General features: G+C 42.9%; 1 protein-coding gene and 1 long non-coding RNA gene across 3 annotated transcripts in view; one reads left to right on the top strand and one right to left on the bottom strand.

Moving 5' to 3' along the window:
* The window catches only part of LOC142827321 (uncharacterized), a 29,016-nt gene extending 17,409 nt beyond the window's left edge, over positions 1–11,607 (bottom strand). Inside the window, exon 1 of one of the 2 annotated variants that reach the window (XR_012902002.2) lies at positions 11,467–11,607. This is a non-coding gene — a long non-coding RNA (uncharacterized LOC142827321). Of the gene's footprint in view, positions 1–11,125; positions 11,374–11,466 lie in introns of those variants that run through there. The other variant, XR_012902001.2, reaches the window with a different exon arrangement.
* The window catches only part of DNAH11 (dynein axonemal heavy chain 11), a 190,061-nt gene continuing 180,832 nt past the window's right edge, over positions 11,453–20,681 (top strand). The window contains exons 1-2 of the mRNA XM_089776661.1: positions 11,453–12,272; positions 14,534–14,674. Coding sequence (XP_089632787.1) covers positions 12,039–12,272; positions 14,534–14,674 — 375 coding nt within the window. The 5' untranslated portion in view covers positions 11,453–12,038. The remainder of the gene's footprint in view (positions 12,273–14,533; positions 14,675–20,681) is intronic.

Here is a 20,681-nt window from a genome sequence, read left to right as displayed (position 1 = left end):
ACACTAAACCACAGTCTCAGTTAATTACAACAGCTGTCTCTTTCTCTAACTTAGAACACTGTAATCATATTCTTCTCCTGATTGATGTGATAGCCTTTGAATTTACTGTAGAAAGGAGCTTCTTTGGGACTACATTGAGTGCTCCTGGGCACCATGTAATTTTGGCAATCCACAAAGTCTTACCGGCTTGAGTATTATTTCAAGATCTGTCATTTTCTTTCTCCTGAGTCTGCCCCCCTTCATTGCAGGCTGGCCTGAACTACTCTTAAATGGGCACAGAAGGTAGCAATGCAATCTGCTAGCCCCAATAGGAATTCAAAATGTCTGGAAAGCTCACTAAAATGGCCAATTAGCAGAAAAGTTCACCCTGTGAAACTGCTCGGTTTTTATGGGTATTGGGTCTTTTTGTCTAAACAACTCCACACTTCAAGAATACCAAGTCCATCTCCCCACTCTCAGGCTCTCATCTGCTGGCACTGTAATCTGCTAAATTTGTGGTTCTACTAAAAGTGACTACAATGGTGTAGTCCCTTGTGTAGGCTTTCCATAGGAAATAACACTCTCATTTAGCCAGTTCTTTATTGAATTGGATGACAGCAATCTATCCTTTGTATTACGGAGGAACTTGGTAGCATGGTTAGGCTTACATTTTAAAATTACACATACATTTTCTAAAAGTTGATGCTCTATTGGTGTGAAGATTTTTTTGGGTTTTCCAAATGCTGGTTTCTGTGTAAATTCCACACGGACTTGAGACCGGAGATTTTGAGCAGGTATATATGTTTGGTTTGCACCAATACAGTTACTCTCTTTGTGCTGGGTACTGAAGATAGAAGGCATGGTATGGTGCCCACATTATTTCTCCATCAGCACCAAAATCCAGTACTGCTTTTGCTACCGTGGGCAAGTTCACATCACCACCAAGTGCAACATCTCCCATTGCTTCTCTCTCTTGAACTCAATCCAGGTCCGGTGAGTCTTCATGTGTCTGTGTGAGGAGGGAAAGAGGGGTGTCCTGAAGACATTAGGTGTACAAAAACCTGACCAAGAGGGTACAGTTTGAAGGAAGAAGGAAAGGTTAGGTTTCACTGGTACTGGAACTGGCTCCCGCTTATAGACAAAGGATAGGCATCCATCATTGCCAACTAGGAGCTCTTGGTACCATCCTGCTCCAAGAAAGATCTGCTGACCACCATGCCCCTAGACATTCTGGATCCATCGGTACCCACTTCTGGGTCCCTTATCCTCCAGAGAGATAAAGGTTTCAGAGTGTATCTCTTTTTGTACCATACCCTCAGCCTGTTTCTGGATCCAGTCCTCCTCAGGGGCATCTCAACACCTTAAGAAGCTACTCTGAGGGGAAGGAAATTGTCTCCTCCCCCTTCCACCAGTAAGAGGTGGTATCCACGAGCACCATCGGCACTTTTGGTAGAATCCAATTCTGATGAATCTAGATGAACCTTCATGCTGCAGGGAAGCCAGACCAGCCAAAGGCTCCAGGATATCTGGACAGCTGTCCTCATAGACATAACTGCCCAAAAAATCAACCATATCCAGTGTCTTGGGGCCTTCCGCAACTAGTCAACCCTTTATACTGACCATAGTGGAGGTCATGGCATCTCTGTGCTAAGCATCCTGGATCTGTGCATGAATCACAATGACCTCATCGCCAACACCAACTGACCTCATCAGAGCACTCAAAGAAATTACGCCAAATCCAGTAGTACTGATAATTCCAGTGGGTATGTCATCTCCCTCCCTGCTAACACAGTTGCTCCATCATCATTGTTCTCACTTGATCACAGACAATTGGCAGAGGGTGATGACTAAACTCCAGAGCACACTCAAGAAGGTCCATTACATACAGTGTAGGATCCTGTTCCTTTTAAAACTCTCTGACTCCACTCAGGTATCCCTCCTAGTCAATAAACCAGCCAAGGCAGTGTACCATATTCATCGTTTTGTGACACGCTCTGAAATTGTCATACTTATGCAAAATTGTCACTCATGCCCAATGCCTTAGAGTTGCAGGCACTCCAGAGAGAACCAGACTCCAGCACCTGAAAGCAGCCCCTATAAACAAGGGATCCAATCATTTTGATCTTCTTAGGAGGAAGTTATTTTCATTGATCAGGCTCCAGTTCAGAATTGCTAAGTACCAGGCTCTGTTAGCAAATATTTATATAATTACGTTTGTGGAATTCAAAGACAAACTTCTAGGCCGTGTCTACACTGCACCGCTTTTCCGGAAAAGGGATGCAGATGAGACAAGTCGGAACTGCAAATGAAGCGGGGGATTTAAATATCCCCCGCTTCATTTGTATAAACGTGGCTGCTGCTTTTTTCCAGCTCGGGGCTTTGCTGGAGAAAAAGCGCCACTCTAGACGGGATCTTTCGGAAAATAAAGCCTTTTCCAAAAGATCCCTTATTCCTGATTTTAAGAGGAATAAGGGATCTTCCGGAAAAGGCTTTATTTTCCGAAAGATCCCGTCTAGAGTGGCGCTTTTTCTCCAGCAAAGCCCCGAGCTGGAAAAAAGCAGCAGCCACGTTTATACAAATGAAGCGGGGGATATTTAAATCCCCGCGGCATTTGCAATTCCGACTTGTCTCATTGGCACCCTTTTCCGGAAAAGGGATGCAAATGTAGACACAGCCCTAGAGAAGAAGACTCAATTACAAGCTCTCACTGATTATGATAAACTGGTGGCAAAGACCTCATTTGAAGAGGCAATAGACCCAGCAGATTATGCATCTAGAGCTATCGCCATAGTCACATGGCATGAATCATGGCTTCATTTTTCAGTATTCCCCAAGGAACTTCAAAATACCATTGAGAACTTGTCCTTGAGAACTTCACTGAGTCCCATCTCCAGTGAAAAAACCAATTAGTAGTTACAGTTGTTAAAGGACTCCAGGATGATCCTACATTCCCTGAGAATTTATACACCAGCCCTAAAAACATCACAGAGGAATATGAGCAGTCCTCCCTTTCACTGCTTTTACCACTAGTGCCCTTAACAGACCTCCCCAGAATCACCAGAAGTTGCAAAGCCTCAGAAGTGTGGCTTCCTCCACTTCAACTACCACTGCTCAGCTCCACCTATCTTCTGCTGAGATGCTTGAGAACTATGTACTCTTATTGATGCTATTCCTTACTGCTTCCAGTTCTTTGCTGGCTGCCTCATCCTTTTTGCCAATACCTGAAGGGCAATAACAGTGGACAAGTTGGTACTACAGATCATCCATTTCAGTTGACTTTCTTCCCCACAAATCCACTCTCACAAGGACATCCTCCATCAGTAAGTCCTACAACAAGGGGCTATAGTGCCATCTCAATATCAAGGAGGTTATACTCCTCTTATTTCACAGTTTCAAAAAAATAAATCCAGGAAGGAAATACATTCTTTATACCAGCTACATGTTTTTATTTGAAAAATCAAAGTTCTATGTGGGCACACTTTCATCAATAATCTCCCTTCTGGAGGAAAACATGTGGTTTGTAGTTCTCAATATGAAAGACTTACCTTCGTGCAGACATTCATCCATCCCACAGAATATTCCTCAGGTTTCAAGCAGAACAGGAGCACTGCCAGTTCAGAATACTTCATGCTAGATACAGCACCCAGGATCTTCATAAAGGTCACCTCAGTGGTAGCAGCACAGATGAAACAAAATGGCTACACCATTTTCCCACGTGTGGAAAATTGGCTACTAACAGGTATATCCACTTGAGATCCAATAAACTACTATATTTATATACCATCTTCTAATGTCTATGAGAGTCAAATAAAAAAGTCCATTTTGACTTTCATGAAAACTATAAAGCCTAGACTCAACTTCAGTGAAGGCCTCTTCCCTATGGACAGCTTGGTAAGACTGTGGCTTAAGGTATGCAAGAGACAAGGTTTTCCCTACTAGGTCACACAGCTTCATGTACCCATTCATCAAACTTCACTGCAGAAGATTTTGTTTAGCTAAATGGAATAGTTTTTCCATGCATACCAGAACCCTGAAGAGGCCTAAACTCTAAAACATAAAGTTTTGTGACAGTAAGAATGGAGCTCCAGGTAGCTGACCTACAAATGCAGGTACTTCTTAGTGTAGGTATTTCTCAAAGAGATGCTGAGGTTGCTTGTGCTCTAGTAGAATGGGCTCTAACCCTGTCTCAGAGAGTAATGGGAGCCAATTGATAACAAAGACCAATGGAGCCTGAGAGCCACTTTGAGAGTCTCTAAGCAAATAATACTTGTCCCTATGGTTGATCTGCTATAGCAACAAACACCCACAGTGATTTCCTAACTGGTTTTGTTCTTCGCAGAGAAAATGCTAAAGGCTTCTGCAGATGCAGCTATTCAGACAGTTGCATCCTCATCCTCATACCTCCTTTTCATATATGGCTTACCAATCAGACTCAAGCCTAAACTTGTTGATGGTCATAGAATCATAGGACTGGAAGGGACCTCGAGAGGTCATCGAGTCCAGCCCCCCGCCCTCAAGGCAGGACCAAGCTCCGTCTACACCATCCCTGACAGATGTCTATCTAACCTGTTCTTAAATATCTCCAGAGAGGGAGATTCCACCACCTCCCTTGGCAATTTATTCCAATATTTGACCACCCTGACAGTTAGGAATTTTTTCCTAATGTCCAATCTAAACCTCCCCTGCTGCACTTTAAGCCCATTACTCCTTGTCCTGTCCTCAGAAACCAAGAGGCACAAATTTTCTCCTTCCTCCTTGTGACACCCTTTTAGATATTTGAAAACCGCTATCATTTCCCCCCTTAATCTTTTTTTCCAAACTAAACAAGCCCAGTTCATGAAGCCTGGCTTCATAGGTCATGTTCTCTAAACCTTTAATCATTCTTGTCGCTCTTCTCTGTACCCTTTCCAATTTCTCCACATCTTTCTTGAAATGTGGCGCCCAGAACTGGACACAGTACTCCAGCTGAGGCCTAACTAGTGCAGAGTAGAGCGGCAGAATGACTTCACGAGTTTTGCATACAACACACCCGTTGATACAACCTAGAATCATATTTGCTTTTTTTGCAACAGCATCACACTGTTGACTCATATTCAACTTGTGGTCCACTATGACCCCTAGATTCCTTTCCGCCATGCTCCTTCCTAGACAGTCGCTTCCCATCTTGTATGTATGGAACTGATTGTTCCTTCCTAAGTGGAGCACTTTGCATTTCTCTTTATTAAACCTCATCCTGTTTACCTCTGACCATTTCTCTACCTTGCTAAGGTCATTTTGAATTATGTCCCTATCCTCCAAAGAAGTTGCAACCCCACCCAGTTTGGTATCATCTGCAAACTTAAATCAATTTATATCCATTTGTTTTTGTGTCATCTTTGGCACATAAATATCGCCATTCCCCTCCAGGAATTTATCCATCTGATATATTTATAAAGAGCAATCATCTCTCTCCTCAGCCTTCTTTGGTTAGGCAAAACAAGCCAAGCTCCTTGAGATTTTCCATTGCTTGGATCACTTTTTAGTAGCCCTTCTCTGCACTGGTTCCAGTTTGGAATTATCTTTCTTAAACATGGGAGACCAGAACTGTGCACAGTATTCCAGATGAGTTCTCACAGTGACTAATAGTACACTTTCCTAACTTTACTTGAAGTGCTTTGCTTGATGCACCCTAAAATACCATTAGCCCTTTTCTCTGCCTCCTCATATTGCCCTGGTCTACACTAGGGAGTTATTTCAAAATAAGCCCTTTATTTTGAAGTAACAAGTAGAGCATCCACACTATCAAGGCCATTATTTCAAAATAACGGGCTTGCTACCTTGAAATAAAAACTCCTGCTTGTCATGAGGAATAACACCTATTTCAAAATAGTGTTAGTGTGGGCATTCAGCTGCTGTTATTTTGGCCTCCAGAGGCCTCTCACAGCTGAACTTGTGGCCACTCTGGACGCACACCTGATAACTCCACTGCTCCCTTTCTCCTGCATACTTTAAAGTGGCAGGCAGAAGGAAAAAGGTTTGTGGCACCATGACAGCCCTGCTAACCCTGTGCCACACAGCACCCTTCAGTGGAGCCATGGCCAACTCCAGCGCTCCCTTTTGCACCACCCAATGCTTCCAGAATGTCCGCAACAGCCTTTGATGCCCCTGGCCAGGGGTGAGAGAGGGCACCAGCCTGGACAGGTGCAGAGATCCTGGATCTCATGGAGGTCTGGGAGGAGGAGACAAACATCCAGGATCTTCACATACCAAGAGGTGTGATGCTGAGGTCTATGGCAGGATGGCTGCCAGCCTGGCCTAGAAGGGGCACAGCAGGACCCTGGACCAGGCACTCCAGCAGTCCTACACCAAAGGAGGGAGCAAAGCTCCAGCTCTGGTACGGCACTGCATACCTGCCACTTTTATGAATAGCTAGATGCCATCCTGGGAGGAGATGCTAGTCGCATACATCCCGTCATCAACTCTAGCCACGACATGCCTGGTGTCAGTCTCCAAAAGGATGGGGTTGTGGAGGAGGTAGAGTAGGCTAACCAGGATATCATGTCTGCCAACCAGGAGGTCATCAGCCTGGAGCAGGTCCCCCTTCCTCCCTGCTTCCCAGGATGTCTCCCAGGGCTCGGACAACCCCTGTGAAGGCATTTCAAGTGAGTTCCATCACTTTCCCTATACAATTGTGGGAGTGGACTGCAAGAGGCTGCACATTTCTCGCTCAACCTACTTGGCCTGAGTCTCGCAGTGCACATGGAATGCCAGTCTGGAGCACTCAGCCCCATGACACACTTACACAGGAACCCTTCCCTTCTTCTCACAGGATTCTGGATAGATCTGCCTTACTCTGGCATCTGTGATTGGACACCTTCCTGTGGCATGCCACCACTAAGGAGGCTGGGGTCCTGGAAACACACAGCAGTGCAGCACATGGCACAAGCTCATACCAGCACTTGAGCAGCATCTGCTCTTGGTTAAGCACGACAATGCAGAGAAGACCAATCCCCTAAATGGGAACCTGCCAGGGGGAAGATGAGGAAGGGACCTAGTAGCAAGTGGCCTTGGCTCTCACACACCTCCTCCAACATCCTCTCCTCTCCTCTCCAGTGGGCAGGGATAGAAGTTCTCTCTCTGCGGAATGCCGCCAGTGCTGGACCTACGGTATGCCGGACTCAGTAGGAAGCTGAGCTGCCCCGTCCTCCCCCTCTCATCCATAGGTTCCTGGCTTGGCCGGTACCCTTCCATGCCTACTTCTCACTGGGATGTGGAGGTAGCAAGGCTCCCTGGGACACCTGTGCCCCTACAGGAAAGTGCCAGTTGGTCATGCATAATCTACCTTTTGTAAAATCATGTCAAATGCCTTATAGTAATCTAAGCATACTACATCAGGACTATTATCTTTGTCAACCAAACTTGTAATCTCATCAGAAAAACATACCAAGTTAGTTTGATAGGATCTGTTTTTCAAAACTCCATGTTGATTTGCATTAACAACATTGCTTTCCTTTAAGCTTCTGTATCAGCTGCTTCATTATCTTGCCTGGGAGGTCTAGTCTGGCTGACAGACCTCTAATTGCTTAGGTCACCCTTTTTAAAAATTAGCACATTTGCTTTCTTCCAGTCCTATGAATTCTTCAGTGCTCTGAGACTTCTTGAAAATCAACATTAACAGTCAGCTTTTTTAAACGCTTGCATGCCTCCTGGGAGAGGCATAAGGATCTTGCGTAAAATGGCATTTTTGCACACACACAAAAAGTCCACTGCTTCTTTTTGCACAAAAACCCCTTGCGCAAAAAGAAATGGCAGAAAATATGCTAATGAAATTGCGACTCATGCAAATGAGTCCCTGTGATGAACAGGCTGCTGCAAGGGGGTACCAAAATCCTGACAAGCAGAATGGCCCCACTACCTGTGTGAGGAGTGATTCATTACTTCATAATTAAGAGAACTAACGAAGAAAACGATTTTCAGGTAGCAAAATAAAAAATGATTTACTTCACACCTGCCAAAGGGAACTTACTTAATTTTTAAGTTCTAAAGAGTAAGAAATTGATAAAATTCATATAATGTAAAAATGTCTGAGTCTTGAGTGCATTTAACCAGATAGTTGCAATCATACAGTGGATGATCTAAAAGGTGAACCCTGGTGTGAAGAACGGTGTACATGCAGTTCACCATGGAGTAAGTTCTGTTACCTGGTTTCTGAAGAAATAATACATGAAAGCTGTAATTTACATTGCAGACAGATAGGAAGTAATGATTTATTATACAATTTCTTTAGGTTAGCAGTTCAGAAGTTATGGGAGTGACAGCAGGTTCACTTTCCATCTGTCTTGGCTTGAATATGACATCCAAAGGTGATATGTTTCTTTAATAGTTTTCTATTTTAACTATAATATTTATTTATCCATAGAATGGGTACATGGAATGATAGTGAAGTCTTCCCTACACTGCCTGCCTTGACCTGATTTAGTGCATGGGTTCTGTCAAGATTGCCATCAAAGGTGCCTGTTAGGGCTAATTGTGATCATGGTTTTTTACGAGGTCTACAATCAGGGTTACCAACCATCCATAAAGCCATAAATTTGGCTACGACAAATCAGGAAAGAGATCTTGGAGTTATCGTGGACAGTTCTCTGAAAACTTCCACGCAGTGTGCAGCGGCAGTCAAAAAGGCAAATAGGATGCTAGGAATTATTAGGAAAGGGATAGAAAATAAGACCCAGAATATTTTACTGCCCCTGTATAAAACTATGGTTTGCCCACATCTTGAATACTGTGTACAGATATGGTCTCCTCACCTTAAAAAAAGATATTTTGGCCTTAGAAAGGGTTCAGAAAAGGGCAACTAAAATGATTAGGGGTTTGGAATGGGTCCCATATGAGGAGAGGTTAAAACGACTGGGACTTTTCAGTTTAGAGAAGAGGAGACTGAGGGGGGATATGATAGAGGTCTATAAAATCATGAGTGGTGTGGAGAGGGCCGATAAAGAAAAGTTATTTATTAGTTCCCATAATAGAAGAACTAGAGGACACCAAATGAAATTAATGGGTAGCAGGTTTAAAACTAATAAAAGAAAGTTCTTCTTCACACAGCGTGTAGTCAACCTGTGGAACTCCTTGCCAGAGGAGGCTGTGAAGGCTAGGACTATAATAGAGTTTAAAGAGAAGCTAGATAATTTCATGGAGGTTAGGTCCGTAAAAGGCTATTAGCCAGGGGATAAAATGGTGTCCTTGGCCTCTGTTTGTCAGTGGCTGGAGAGGGATGGCAGGAGACAAATCGCTTGATCATTGTCTTTGGTCCACCCTCTCTGGGGCACCTGGTGCTGGCCACTGTCAGCAGACAGGATACTGGGCTAGAAGGACCTTTGGTCTGACCCAGTACGGCCGTTCTTATGTTCATAAACATATAAACTGTATCTTATTTTTTAAAAGGTAAGAGGAAACAAAGAAACAAGCCCTTGCTGAAGAGTGAATGGTTGGCTACCTTGCAAAGGGAGGGCATGATCACCCTGCTCGGGGGCTCACCCTTCTCCTGAGGCTACTACCCTGGATCTAGAGATAGGGCATCCCTCTGGAACAGGGGTGAACACAACTTAAATTTCTTATAGATACTGTCCTATTGCAACCCCAGTCCCTACCAGCTTTTTAAATAGCTCCCTTCTGGCTTTTGCTGCAGCTCAGCTAGTTCTTGCTGGAGTTGCACACCAGGGCGCATCTGCTTACTTTCACCTCTACTCTGGAGTAGATTTCCTACAGTATCTGCAACAGCGGACCGTTCTGACGGGGAGTTGCTGCTCCATTGCTGCCTGGAAATAGTGTGCAAGATGCAAAGGTGTACTGACATACTCAGGCAGGAAGTCTCTTCCTGTGTGTTCTGCTTGAAAAAAAGATGTTCTCTTTCTATTTAAGCCTCAGCATAGGACCCATTTCTTTACTGACTCCACACAGAGCAGTTTCAATTAGATCAATATGTTCTGTTTCCATTAGATGGCAATTGTTTCCTTTTTCTCTACTGTCCTCCATTCCATAAGCCAGTGGGTCCTAACCTGTGGTCCACAGGTCTGTGACAGTACTGCAGGGGGTCCCTGGAAAGTTTAAAAATTATTTTCCTTTCTTTACTTTTCTTTTTTTCCCTTCCCCTCACCCAGGGGCTGGTCCATGAAATTATAATATATTGAAAAGGGAGCCATATGCTTGAAAAGGTTGGGAACCATTGCCATAATCCAAGAGACCTTTCTGAACTGCTACTTTTGTCTGAGCCATTCACTTCCAATGTGAATGCTATAAAGAGGTCCAGTCATGTCTAAATCTGTGGGAGCAGAGTGGAACTTGCACCTTCACTTGTGCTGAGATGAAGAGAATTTGAGGCATGTATTGAAAATAATGGGATGGGTTAGGAGCTGATATCACAGGCACTAAACAGAGATGGGGTGGGGGAAAGAAGGGGAGAAGAGGTGTGATCTACAGGATAAAGCTAAACATTTGCTAATCTTATTTTTATTTAAATTAGTTTTTTTGATGAATAGCTTCCTGTTAACATTTTAAAAGTGTGCTTGGAAAAAACCTCTCCCCAAGTAAATCAATACACAAACTCTCAGAAAAATGTACGGGAGCTGGCAAAGGGTCCACCCCTCCTCCCCCATTCTTGTATATAACTGTCTACTAAGGTCAGGATTGCAGAGTCTGCCGACTCATTTCCGATAGGTCTCTCGTGGTATCAACTCCCAGTCATCTTGGGTATCTGAACTGCTGATCTATAAGAAAAAAGGTCTATAAATTATTACCTCTCCACCAAACTGTGGCATCTATATATATGCAAATACTGCGTGCATGTTTCTTTATTCCAAGTACAGTGCGATGGTTTAGTTAATGTACTTTCTTGGAACCTTGTTACAATCTTACATGCATTTTTAAGTGTGAGTGCTGGGTATAAAAACACAGCATGAGTACTGGACTGCTTTAAAAAGTGAAAAAATGGAGAATTATTTTTCCACACTTACATTTTATACCAATGATTGGTGGTCACTTATTCTTACTTACGTTTTGTTGTTTCAACACCGAGCAGCGGAGTTCTTAATCACAAAAGTTGTCACTTTAAACCACAAAACTATCCGTAACCGCTGCGCGCCCACCTCCCCTACTGAGCGCTGAGACTCACCAGGGGAGGAGCGCACATTTCATGCCAAAATCGCTTCGTCGTCGTCTCCTCTTCCGTGCTCCATGCCATGGCATCACCCCACCCCATCTCACCTCACCCCCACTCCGGGCCAGACAGTCCCCTCACGGCTTCCTATTCAACTTAGCTCCCAGGTCGCCCGGGAACTGCGCGCTCCGAACTGCGCGAGCCACTGAGCGAAGCAGTTCGCAAGAGCCCCAGCAAAAAGGGACTGCACCGCCGTGTGCGGGGGGGGGGGGGGGGGGAGGGGAGAGGCTGAATTTGGAACTGTATCAAAGAGCGCGACACCCCACCCCCCACCTCTTTCTGAGCCCCCGTCCCACCTGCTGCAAATTCTCTGTCTCCCCCTCCACGCCCAAGTCTGGTGGCAGGCGGCGGTTCGTTCCCCAGCTGGAGCTGGCCTGACTGGGAAGAGGTGTGTCCCACTCCCTGGAGAGGCGGGGCCGGCTGGCCTGGGGGCTCCGTCATCCCCAGGGAAACAGAACGCCGCGGCCCTGCAATTTATGGCAGCTGAGGTTGCAGCCGACGCTGCTGTAACTATTGCCCTGGCTACTTCTCAGGGGCCGCAGGCAGGGCAGCCATAGAGCCGCAGGCGAAGTCCAAACGCAGGGCAGGGGCGGAAGGAAACTCAGACAAGCAACTGCGCGGTGTCCTGTAACCAAGGGGATTTTTCATGCGCTGGGGCTGTAGAAGGGACAGAGTTGCAACCTAACACGGCTACATCTCTATCACCATCCAACTAGGGCACTGCATTTTCAAGAGGACACTAAGTGGCATCTTTTGCGTAGGTGGGATTTGGAAGAAGAGGGACAAGTTATTCCCTGAGCAGCTACTTGTGGGGAACCCTTTTGCGCTAACGCTGCTCCCACCAGCCCCTCCAATTCTCGGGTTAGAGATGGAGGAGGAAGAAGAACAGGCTACACAGGAAGAAAGTTTCTCAGAGGATGAGCGGGTGCAGTTTGTGGGGCATCGTTTGGCACTTTTGCTGAAATTCCACGTAGAGAAATGGAGCAAATATCTTGAAAATGAGGAGAACCAGAAAATCCTGGCAGAGTTTTTGAACAAAAACGAGCCAGCTCTTTTGCTGTTTTCCTCCCCTCTTGTCGGAATGTTAACAGCTACGCAGAAGGTAAGGTGCTGAAGTTTGAATTACAAATACCATACAGTTCGTGATGCTGCAAATATATTCATTGGAGTTTTATCGCACCTAAGACCTTAAGGTAGTTCATGAAAAGCACAATTCTACTGCGTGGCTCTTTCAGGGGTAGGAGCTTCTGATGGGTGGACTGAAGCGTTTCAATATTACCAGATATTGGCAAAATTGGACATAGCTTGGGAGTAGAGTTTAACATAATCTCAGTCACTATCACCAACAACGTTTCAACCCTTCTGTTTTTGTCCCCACAGCAATGATTCTAAGGGGGAAATAACTTGGAGATGAATGAACGTTTTATTGAAGTGAATTTCACTTTAATTATATCTTTAGTATAGAAATTCTAGCATTAATGCTCTCTGTAGAAACTACTTCAGTGTCAGACATTTCTTTTGCCCCTCTTCTAACTTCTCTCAGGGGTCTTTCTTTTAAAACAGTGTAACTCAGCCGGAGGCTTGAGAGCAGCAAGTGGTTTTGCAATGTCTCCTGTGTTTCTTGCATCACATGATATTAAAACACTGTGATTTAATTATTAACCATTCAGCATGCTTTTACTGTGTTATTAAATAAGTTATCAACTTGTATTAAGTTATTAACTCGTCTGCTGTGAGAATTATACAGTGTGTGTGTGTGTGTGTAAAATATACAGTATTGTAATAAAACAATGACTTCACACTACTATGGTTCTGTTGGGCAACGTTGACTGGTAATTTGACTCCTGAACTACTCAGGTCTGATTACCACAGAGAAATGTGATTAAGATTTAAGATCAGGCATGCCTTCACACTGTGATTAGTTACACAAATATATTCATTGAAGTCAATTGGAATGTGCATGGGAATAAGTGCTCACCTATGAGTGTGGGGAACCCAGTTTTGTCCACAATAACTCAGAAGACTCAACTCTCTAGAATATTAACCTATCTTGTTTAAAATACATGGGTCAAATCCCGGCTCCACTGAACTCAGTGGCAGTTGTCATCAATTTCAGTGAGTCCAGGATGCCATCCACTGAATGTAATAGCTAACAAGCTGCTGGTTTTAGCTAGGAACACAAGTAATTTTGTGTATTTGTGTATACTTACTTAATATTGTGTATTTGTGTTCTTTAGTTAATACCTTGATTCTGAAAGATATAACTGTGCACTTTTTGAAAATACCCATTGTACATCAGATTTAAAAAAAAAACTCTTGAATTATTTTGATCATTAGCTGTCAACTGAAGGAAATTTCTATCAATAACACTCTAATGAAAGTAACTGTCCTCCAAGATGGTTTCTACCCACCAGAATTGGGTCTCTGGGGGAACAAAATGAATTAGTTTGGTCAGCATATTATCCAATTTCCCTACATTCATTTAAAAAAATACTGAGCCTGTTGCCCTCTTGCCCCACATTTCTTGTTGCTTGGAGTACTATTCTGATAGTACAGTTTAATTTGTAACCCAGAAGTTTAGGGGTGTTTTGTTTATTTTTTTAATGAAAACTTAAATTCTAGAGAACATTCCGGATACAACTTACAACTGTCAACTCATGAAATACTTCCACCTCACTGAAAACTAAAATTGAAAGTTTGGGACTATATTGTTGTTCATCTAACACTTCATGAAAAGGAATGAAAAGAGAGAATTTATTGTTGTATGTGTATTTAATAAGTAGGCTGAGCTGCTGTCAGAAACATTCATTTAGCTTGTATTGGGTGGAAGTTACGATCTTATATCAAGGGATAGAATTTGGCCCTATACGTTATCTGAAAGTGCAGACATTATGTATGGGGTTAATTTATTTTCTATCACCAAGATGCGAATACACTGTTGTCCAGAAATGTGACCACAGTTCTGTGTGTGTGTGTGTGTGTGTGTGTGTGTGTGTGTGTGTGTGTGTGTGTGTGTGTGTGTGTTTTGGTTCTTGTTTTTGAGTGGCTTTTTAAACTGGTGCTTATTTGCAAAAAACCAACCACAAGAAGGTGAAAAATCAGACTCTAAAGCAAGTCCAACATCTGGGTATAAGTTTTGGACACTCTGCACAGGGATTCTGAAAAGGTGTTTCAGAATCCCAGGCTGCTATACCGCGAACTGTTTTGTATTTCTGTGCCCTGCTCCCTCCACTCCGGTCGAGCAGGCCTGACCAGGAGGACCTCAATATTATGTCACCCAGAAGGCCGTTCATTACTGGTGTTCTATTCTCTGACTGCTTTGTAAGTTCATAGGACTGATAACCTATTATTCTCTTTCTTTAGATACCCAACGATGTAAAACATAAAGTAGTTTGCATTATGAAGACCACAGAATGCATTGGAAAGGACAATTATAAAAAAGACTTAGTATTTGAAGAGTTGTCTGCAACCCCACTTGAGCATACGGTTGATTTCATAGAAGAGGTATTTAGAAGTCAATATTTTTAATAATACTTAAAATATGAATGCTGCATTTGTAGTTTTAGATTTGTAGCAGATACGGGACTACACAAAATAATGCTTACACTGGTAAAAGGAAAAAAATCACAATAAAACTGTTACCTAGACGTGTCACAAAGGGATGAGTGGTGGAGGTGTTGTCATAGGTTGTTGGCTTATTATTTTTGCTGTAATTAAAGTGATGTTATCATCTGACTTGTTCTTCTACAACACATTAAACATTTTGTGTAACCTGCTGGTAATACGTTAAGTGCATGCTTGATTCTGTTCAGGAATCTAGAATCCATTTTTAGCAGCCCGTATTTAGTGAGGGCCATTGACATCCTTTTTTCCAAAGGAAGTCAGCATGAAAAATGGGTCATCATAAGTCACTTCTGCTGTGGTTGATTCTCTCATATCCAGGCCTACTGAAGTAGGAGATGGTAGTTAAACGCCAAAAGTTAAGAGTATATGCAGTCATTACTCTGGGTCATATCTATGTTGATTTAGATAACTAAAATGCTTTCATAGTCACATAAGCAAAGGGTTTTTTTTTGGTGTTTGTTTTTGCATCTGAGAAATCTGTAACTATTTCATAGAAAGGGCAGGGGTGCATGAATTTTTTTTTTTTTTTATAATGGGAGTGCTGAGAGCCATTGACTCAAACTGTAAACCCTATAGATGATGAAAGCCACTTTAAGTCAGGGTGTGCAGCGACAGTCCCAGCACTCTTTGTTCCAACCCCTCTGAGGAAAGGGGTATAGGCCTGATAAACTTCTTTTATATACACATCTCTTTTCCTTACTAATAAGAATTCAGTTCCAGTCAATCCAAGCCAAACTTTCATTCCATTCTTTCTGAACCTTTGTCTGAAATGTAAATCAGAAGGTAAATATATATGCGAAGTTTTAAAATCTTGTCAATCTTTAGTTATATTATTCTATTTCTTAAAAGAAGGAATATGAAAAAATAACTGGATGTGGTAAATTGTGTAGAATCAGGCAGATATCAGAAATAATTCATTTGGTGTGCATGTTATTTCCTGTTACATAGACGCATAGTCATATTATCCAAAACACTTTACTTTGGGTGCTTTTCAGTCTGTGCTGGTTGGCTTTCAGGACCAACTTGAATGCTGATAAAAGCAGTGCAACACCTTTGACATTTGTGAAGTTGCCTGCTTACACTATGATTGAATTGACTCTGAGTTATAAAGTTGCATTTGGAATCTTATGGTTGGAAAAAGAGCATTTTAGAAATGTAAGTGCTTGATTCCTCAGATCTCTAGGTATCACTTCTTTGTGTTTGGATCTATAGCAAGACGGCTATTTCCTTTGAAAATTGTACTTAAAGTATTTCTCGTGTTAGTCACTGCTTCTGCTGGATGTCAGGTAAGATACTTAAACATGGTAAAATTGGTCTTGAGTTACATTATTCTAAATCCACAGAAGTCAATCGAATTACTCTAGATTTATACTACTGTTGTCTAAGGAAGAATTTGGTCCTCAGTATGAAAATAATTCAGTCAGAATACAAAAAGTGATAATTCCTGGTAAGCATTAATAAGAGTATATTAATACCTTTAATACTGAAAAAGAATCATAAACATAATTTAATTTTATATTTGACTAAGAATATAATGGATTTCAGTAAGGTGAAAAATATGTTTCATTATTTCTTAAATTAATAATGATAGATGCTAAGACTAGAAAAGGTACTGCAGCTTCTCTCTATGTTGGCCAGTAACTTTGTTGACCCTGAATTGGTCTTTTTGTGGTGATCTTGTTGTTTGAGAGGAAGTTATTATTTGGGGACAAACTTTAGCAAACTTACACTGGAAAGATAAAGGATGAAATTCTGGCACCATTGAAGTCAGTGGGAGAATTCACATTGACTTCAGTAAGTCAAAGTTTAACCCATTTAAGTGGGATCCATTTTTTTTATAGAGGCTGGCAAAGTCTAGTTTTTTGAAAATCTCCTCGAGTGAGTGAGGCCACAAACTATAATGAAAAGAAGAGGGAAATTTGCTGCTGATGAGGTCAAGGATATGTCTGTTGTGTGGATGCCTTAGTTCCAAATCCCACATTTACTTGGGATCCTATTCTCCTTTGTGAAAGCTAGTGTACATGGTTGGGCGATGCTTCAGTTTGTATTTCCTATTACAAATTAATTACTTTTTCTGATTTGTTGCTATGGAGGATGTGTATCAGCAAACACATTTGGAATTTAGTTGTAACAAGTCATACTGATAGTGTCACTCTAGCTTTTTACATACTAAAGTCTGCAGAAATCAACTGAGACTTTCACAACAGAAGCACCTGTTCAAACACTTGATTTAAAGATATAGCATAACCTGAGATGCCTCATGTGTTGCTGATTATTTAGCGTAGAGGGTGAGAGAGACTTCAGCAAACATTGACAACAAACATGCACTTACACCTTTTTAAAAGTAGCAAAAATTTGGATGGATGAAAAAATGAAAGATTAGGCATTTAAAATCAATTTTATCATGTCTATTTAGTGTATAAAGAAGACATTTCGTTAAGAGCTCCTAATGTTCTCATTGGAAACAATTCTTCACAATATGCAATAAAATTTCACACCAGAAGGGGAGTATTCATCACAAATAAGAAAATAAAATGAAAAATCAAACAACTTGCTCCTTTTCACTTCTTCTTCTTCTTCTTCAAAATAAAACCAAGCCACAGAAGTTTCCATAAAACTTCTTAATAAAGTCTAAATTCTGATTCATCTACCATATCCCTTTTGAACACCAATCCGTTCCAAGGCACAGCCCTTTTAGGGATAGATCCATCTGAGAATGATCACCAACCATGCTGGGAATGGGTGTCAGGTGCCCGAGTCCTGTAACTACCTGCTGAGGCTTTAAAAGGAGTTTCCAGGGGATATTAGTGTCAGGAGAGAGCTTCAGGGATGCTCTTCTGTGAGCGAAACTTACTGATGATGGCGATGTGCCACCAAGGCCAGCCATGAAGGAAGACTGGGGAAGGAATTGTTCTCAAGAATTGAGGTTAAGGATTGGGGAAGGTTGCCCTCGAGCAGGGGTGGGGGGCCTTTTTTTTGGGTCAAGGCCGCCAACCCACAAAAAGATCAGTCAGGGCCACGCACAAGTGAGAAACAAAAGCAAACCCCAAAACCTTCTGTGACGTGGCCCCCAACCGAGAAGGAGAAAAGGAGAAAGACATTCCCCACATTCTCCTCACACACCAGAGCCTAGTGTGGCCCAGGCCTGTAGATTTTGTGTTCCAGCCTGGCAAGGGAATTGTGGGGGTCTGGAGCACAAGCACAGGGTCTCTAATGTTGGGTGGGAGCTCAAATCCTCAGGGGCAGATCCAGCCAAGCCGGGGGTTGCATCCAGCCCCCAGGCCTTAGATTCCTCACCCCTGCCCTAGAGAAAATTCTAAATGTTGGCATGGGACTGTCAGAGCTTCTAGGGTCTTGTGTACACGGCAGAATGTAAGTTGACTTAAGTTACATTAACAACCATATGTTGTTTTAATTACATTGGCTATACACATCCACACAACACTCCTCTTGCATTAGCAGTGTCTTGCATCATGGTTAGTTTTCCCACTGTGTAACTTGCCAATGTGAGGATGTACTCACTGTGCTGTAATAAAGTTCTTCCCATACCACCATTCCATTGGCTTTCAGCTTCATTTTGTGCCATTTATTAACAGCACCCCCATCTTTGCCTGAAAGCACGGATCCTGAACTGGTAACCAGTTTAGTGATGACCATTATGAACCTAATGTGGTTGGTTCTGCAGTATTTCATGAGCTGGGAAACAAAGTGAATCTATGATGTCAGCCCTGCTTGTGTGCAATGGAAAGAAACAATTCAAGATTGCTGCTGGTGTTCAAAGAACAGCTCCATATGGTGGACCATCAGTATTGGACTCAGGAAACAAGCACTGAGTGGTGGGATTGTATCATGGTGTATGTATAAGATGATGAGCAGTGACTGCAGATCTTAGGGATGTGGAAAGCCATCTTCCTGGAACTGTGTGCAGAGCTTGCCCTGGCTCTGCAGCTCAAGAACACTAGGGTGAGAGCTATCCTTTCAGTTGAAAAGCAAGTGGCAATTGCTGTATAGAAGCTGGGAAATACAAACTGCTACTAGTCAGTCACAAATCAGTTTGGTTGGAAAATCCACCACAAGGGTCGTAGTGATGCAAGTATGCTGGGCCATTAATGCCCCCTGCTACGAAGGACTGTGACTCTGGGTATTGTGCAGGAAATACTTGATGGCTTTGTTGCCATAGGATCCCCTAACTGTGGGGGGAGATAGATGGCACACATCCCAAGTTTGGCTCTAAACCATCTTGCAGCAGAGCACGTCAACCAAAAGAGCTACTTCTCCATGGGCTGTTTCACTGACCTGAATGTGAGTTTGTCACTAAGTTCACAATTCATGCATCTTTTGGATCATTGTACTGTACAAAAAGTGGCATGATGGGACTTTTTTCCAGACTGCAAGATTCAAAAGGGGGATGTGCAAATGTTCATTGTGATCCTGGGAGAGCCCACCTACTTCTTATTCTGTGGCTCATGAGGCCTTACACTAGGAACCTAGACAGCAGCAACAACAGGCTCAGCAGAATGACTGTTGAACATGCCTTTGGCAGATTAAAAGGTTTCTTGTGTTGCCTTTTTGGCAGGTTAGATGTCAGTGAGGGAAATATTGTGATGGTTATGGCAGTCTGCTGTACTCTGCATTACATTTGCAAATTAAAAGGGGAAAAGTTTCCCTAGGGGTGGATCATCTGGCTGCTGATTTTGAGCAATCAGATACCAGGGCAATTAGAGGGACTCGGGTGGTGGGGATGGATTAGAACCGGAGAGGCTCTGAAGGAGCTTTTTGTTTAACAAGCACCAGTAATATTTCTTTATATGATTAATTTTGTCAGGCAATGTTTATTTGCTGCCTTAAATGACCCCCGTAATGCTTCCTGAGCTTTAACTGTAGTACGCAAATGTTCCTGCCTGTAGCCACTGTATTTGAATTTAGCTGCATCTACAGTGTGTATGACACAAATAAAGACTTTTTTTTGTTTAAAAGACTAGACTTTAATTAAAGGATACATTTTTGTAAATTATTATTTATTTGCAAAAGGGACATGGTTCAGGTTATCATAGAATCATAGAACTGGAAGAGACCTCAGAAGATCATCAAGTCCAGCCCCCTGCTCTAGGCAGGACCAATTCCAACTAAATCAACCCAGCCAGGGCTTTGTCAAGCCGAGACTTAAACATCTCTATGGATGGAGACTCCACTACTTCCCTAGGTAACCCATTCCAGTGCTTCACCACCCTCCTAGTGAAATAGTTTTTCCTAATATCCAACCTGGACCTCTCCCACCACAACTTGAGACCATTGCTCCTTGTTCTGCCATCTGTCACTACTGAGAACAGCCTCTCTCCATCCTCTTTGGAACCTCCCTTCAGGAAGTTGAAGGCTGCTATCAAATCTCCCCTCACTCTTCACTTCTGCAGACTAAACAGACCCAAGTCCCTCAGCCTCTCCTCATAAGTCATATGCTCCAGCCCCCTAATCATTTTGGTTGCCCTCCGCTGGACCCTCTCCAATGCGTCCACATCCTTTTTGTAGTGGGGGGCCCAGAACTGGACACAATACTCCAGATGCGGCCTCACCAAAGCCGAATAAAGGGGAATGATGACATCTCTGGATCTGCTGGCAATGCTCCTCTTAATGCAACCTAATATGCCATTAGCCTTCTTGGCTACAAGGGCACACTGTTGACTCATATCTAGCTTCTCATCCACTGTAACCCCCAAGTCCTTTTCTGCAGAACTACTACTTAACCGGTTGGTCCCCAGCTTGTAACTATGCTTGGGATTCTTCCATCCCAAGTGCAGGACTCTACACTTGTCCTTGTTAAACCTCATCAGATTTCTTGTGGCCCAATCCTCCAATTTGTCTAAGTCATTCTGTACCCTATCTCTGCCCT

The sequence above is a fragment of the Pelodiscus sinensis genome, chromosome 2 (genome assembly GCF_052426305.1).
Source record: "Pelodiscus sinensis isolate ZL-2025 chromosome 2, ASM5242630v1, whole genome shotgun sequence".
NCBI lineage: Eukaryota > Metazoa > Chordata > Testudines > Trionychidae > Pelodiscus > Pelodiscus sinensis.
The sequence above is the reverse complement of the archived record's forward strand: the minus strand, read 5'-3'. Positions and strand labels throughout refer to the sequence as shown.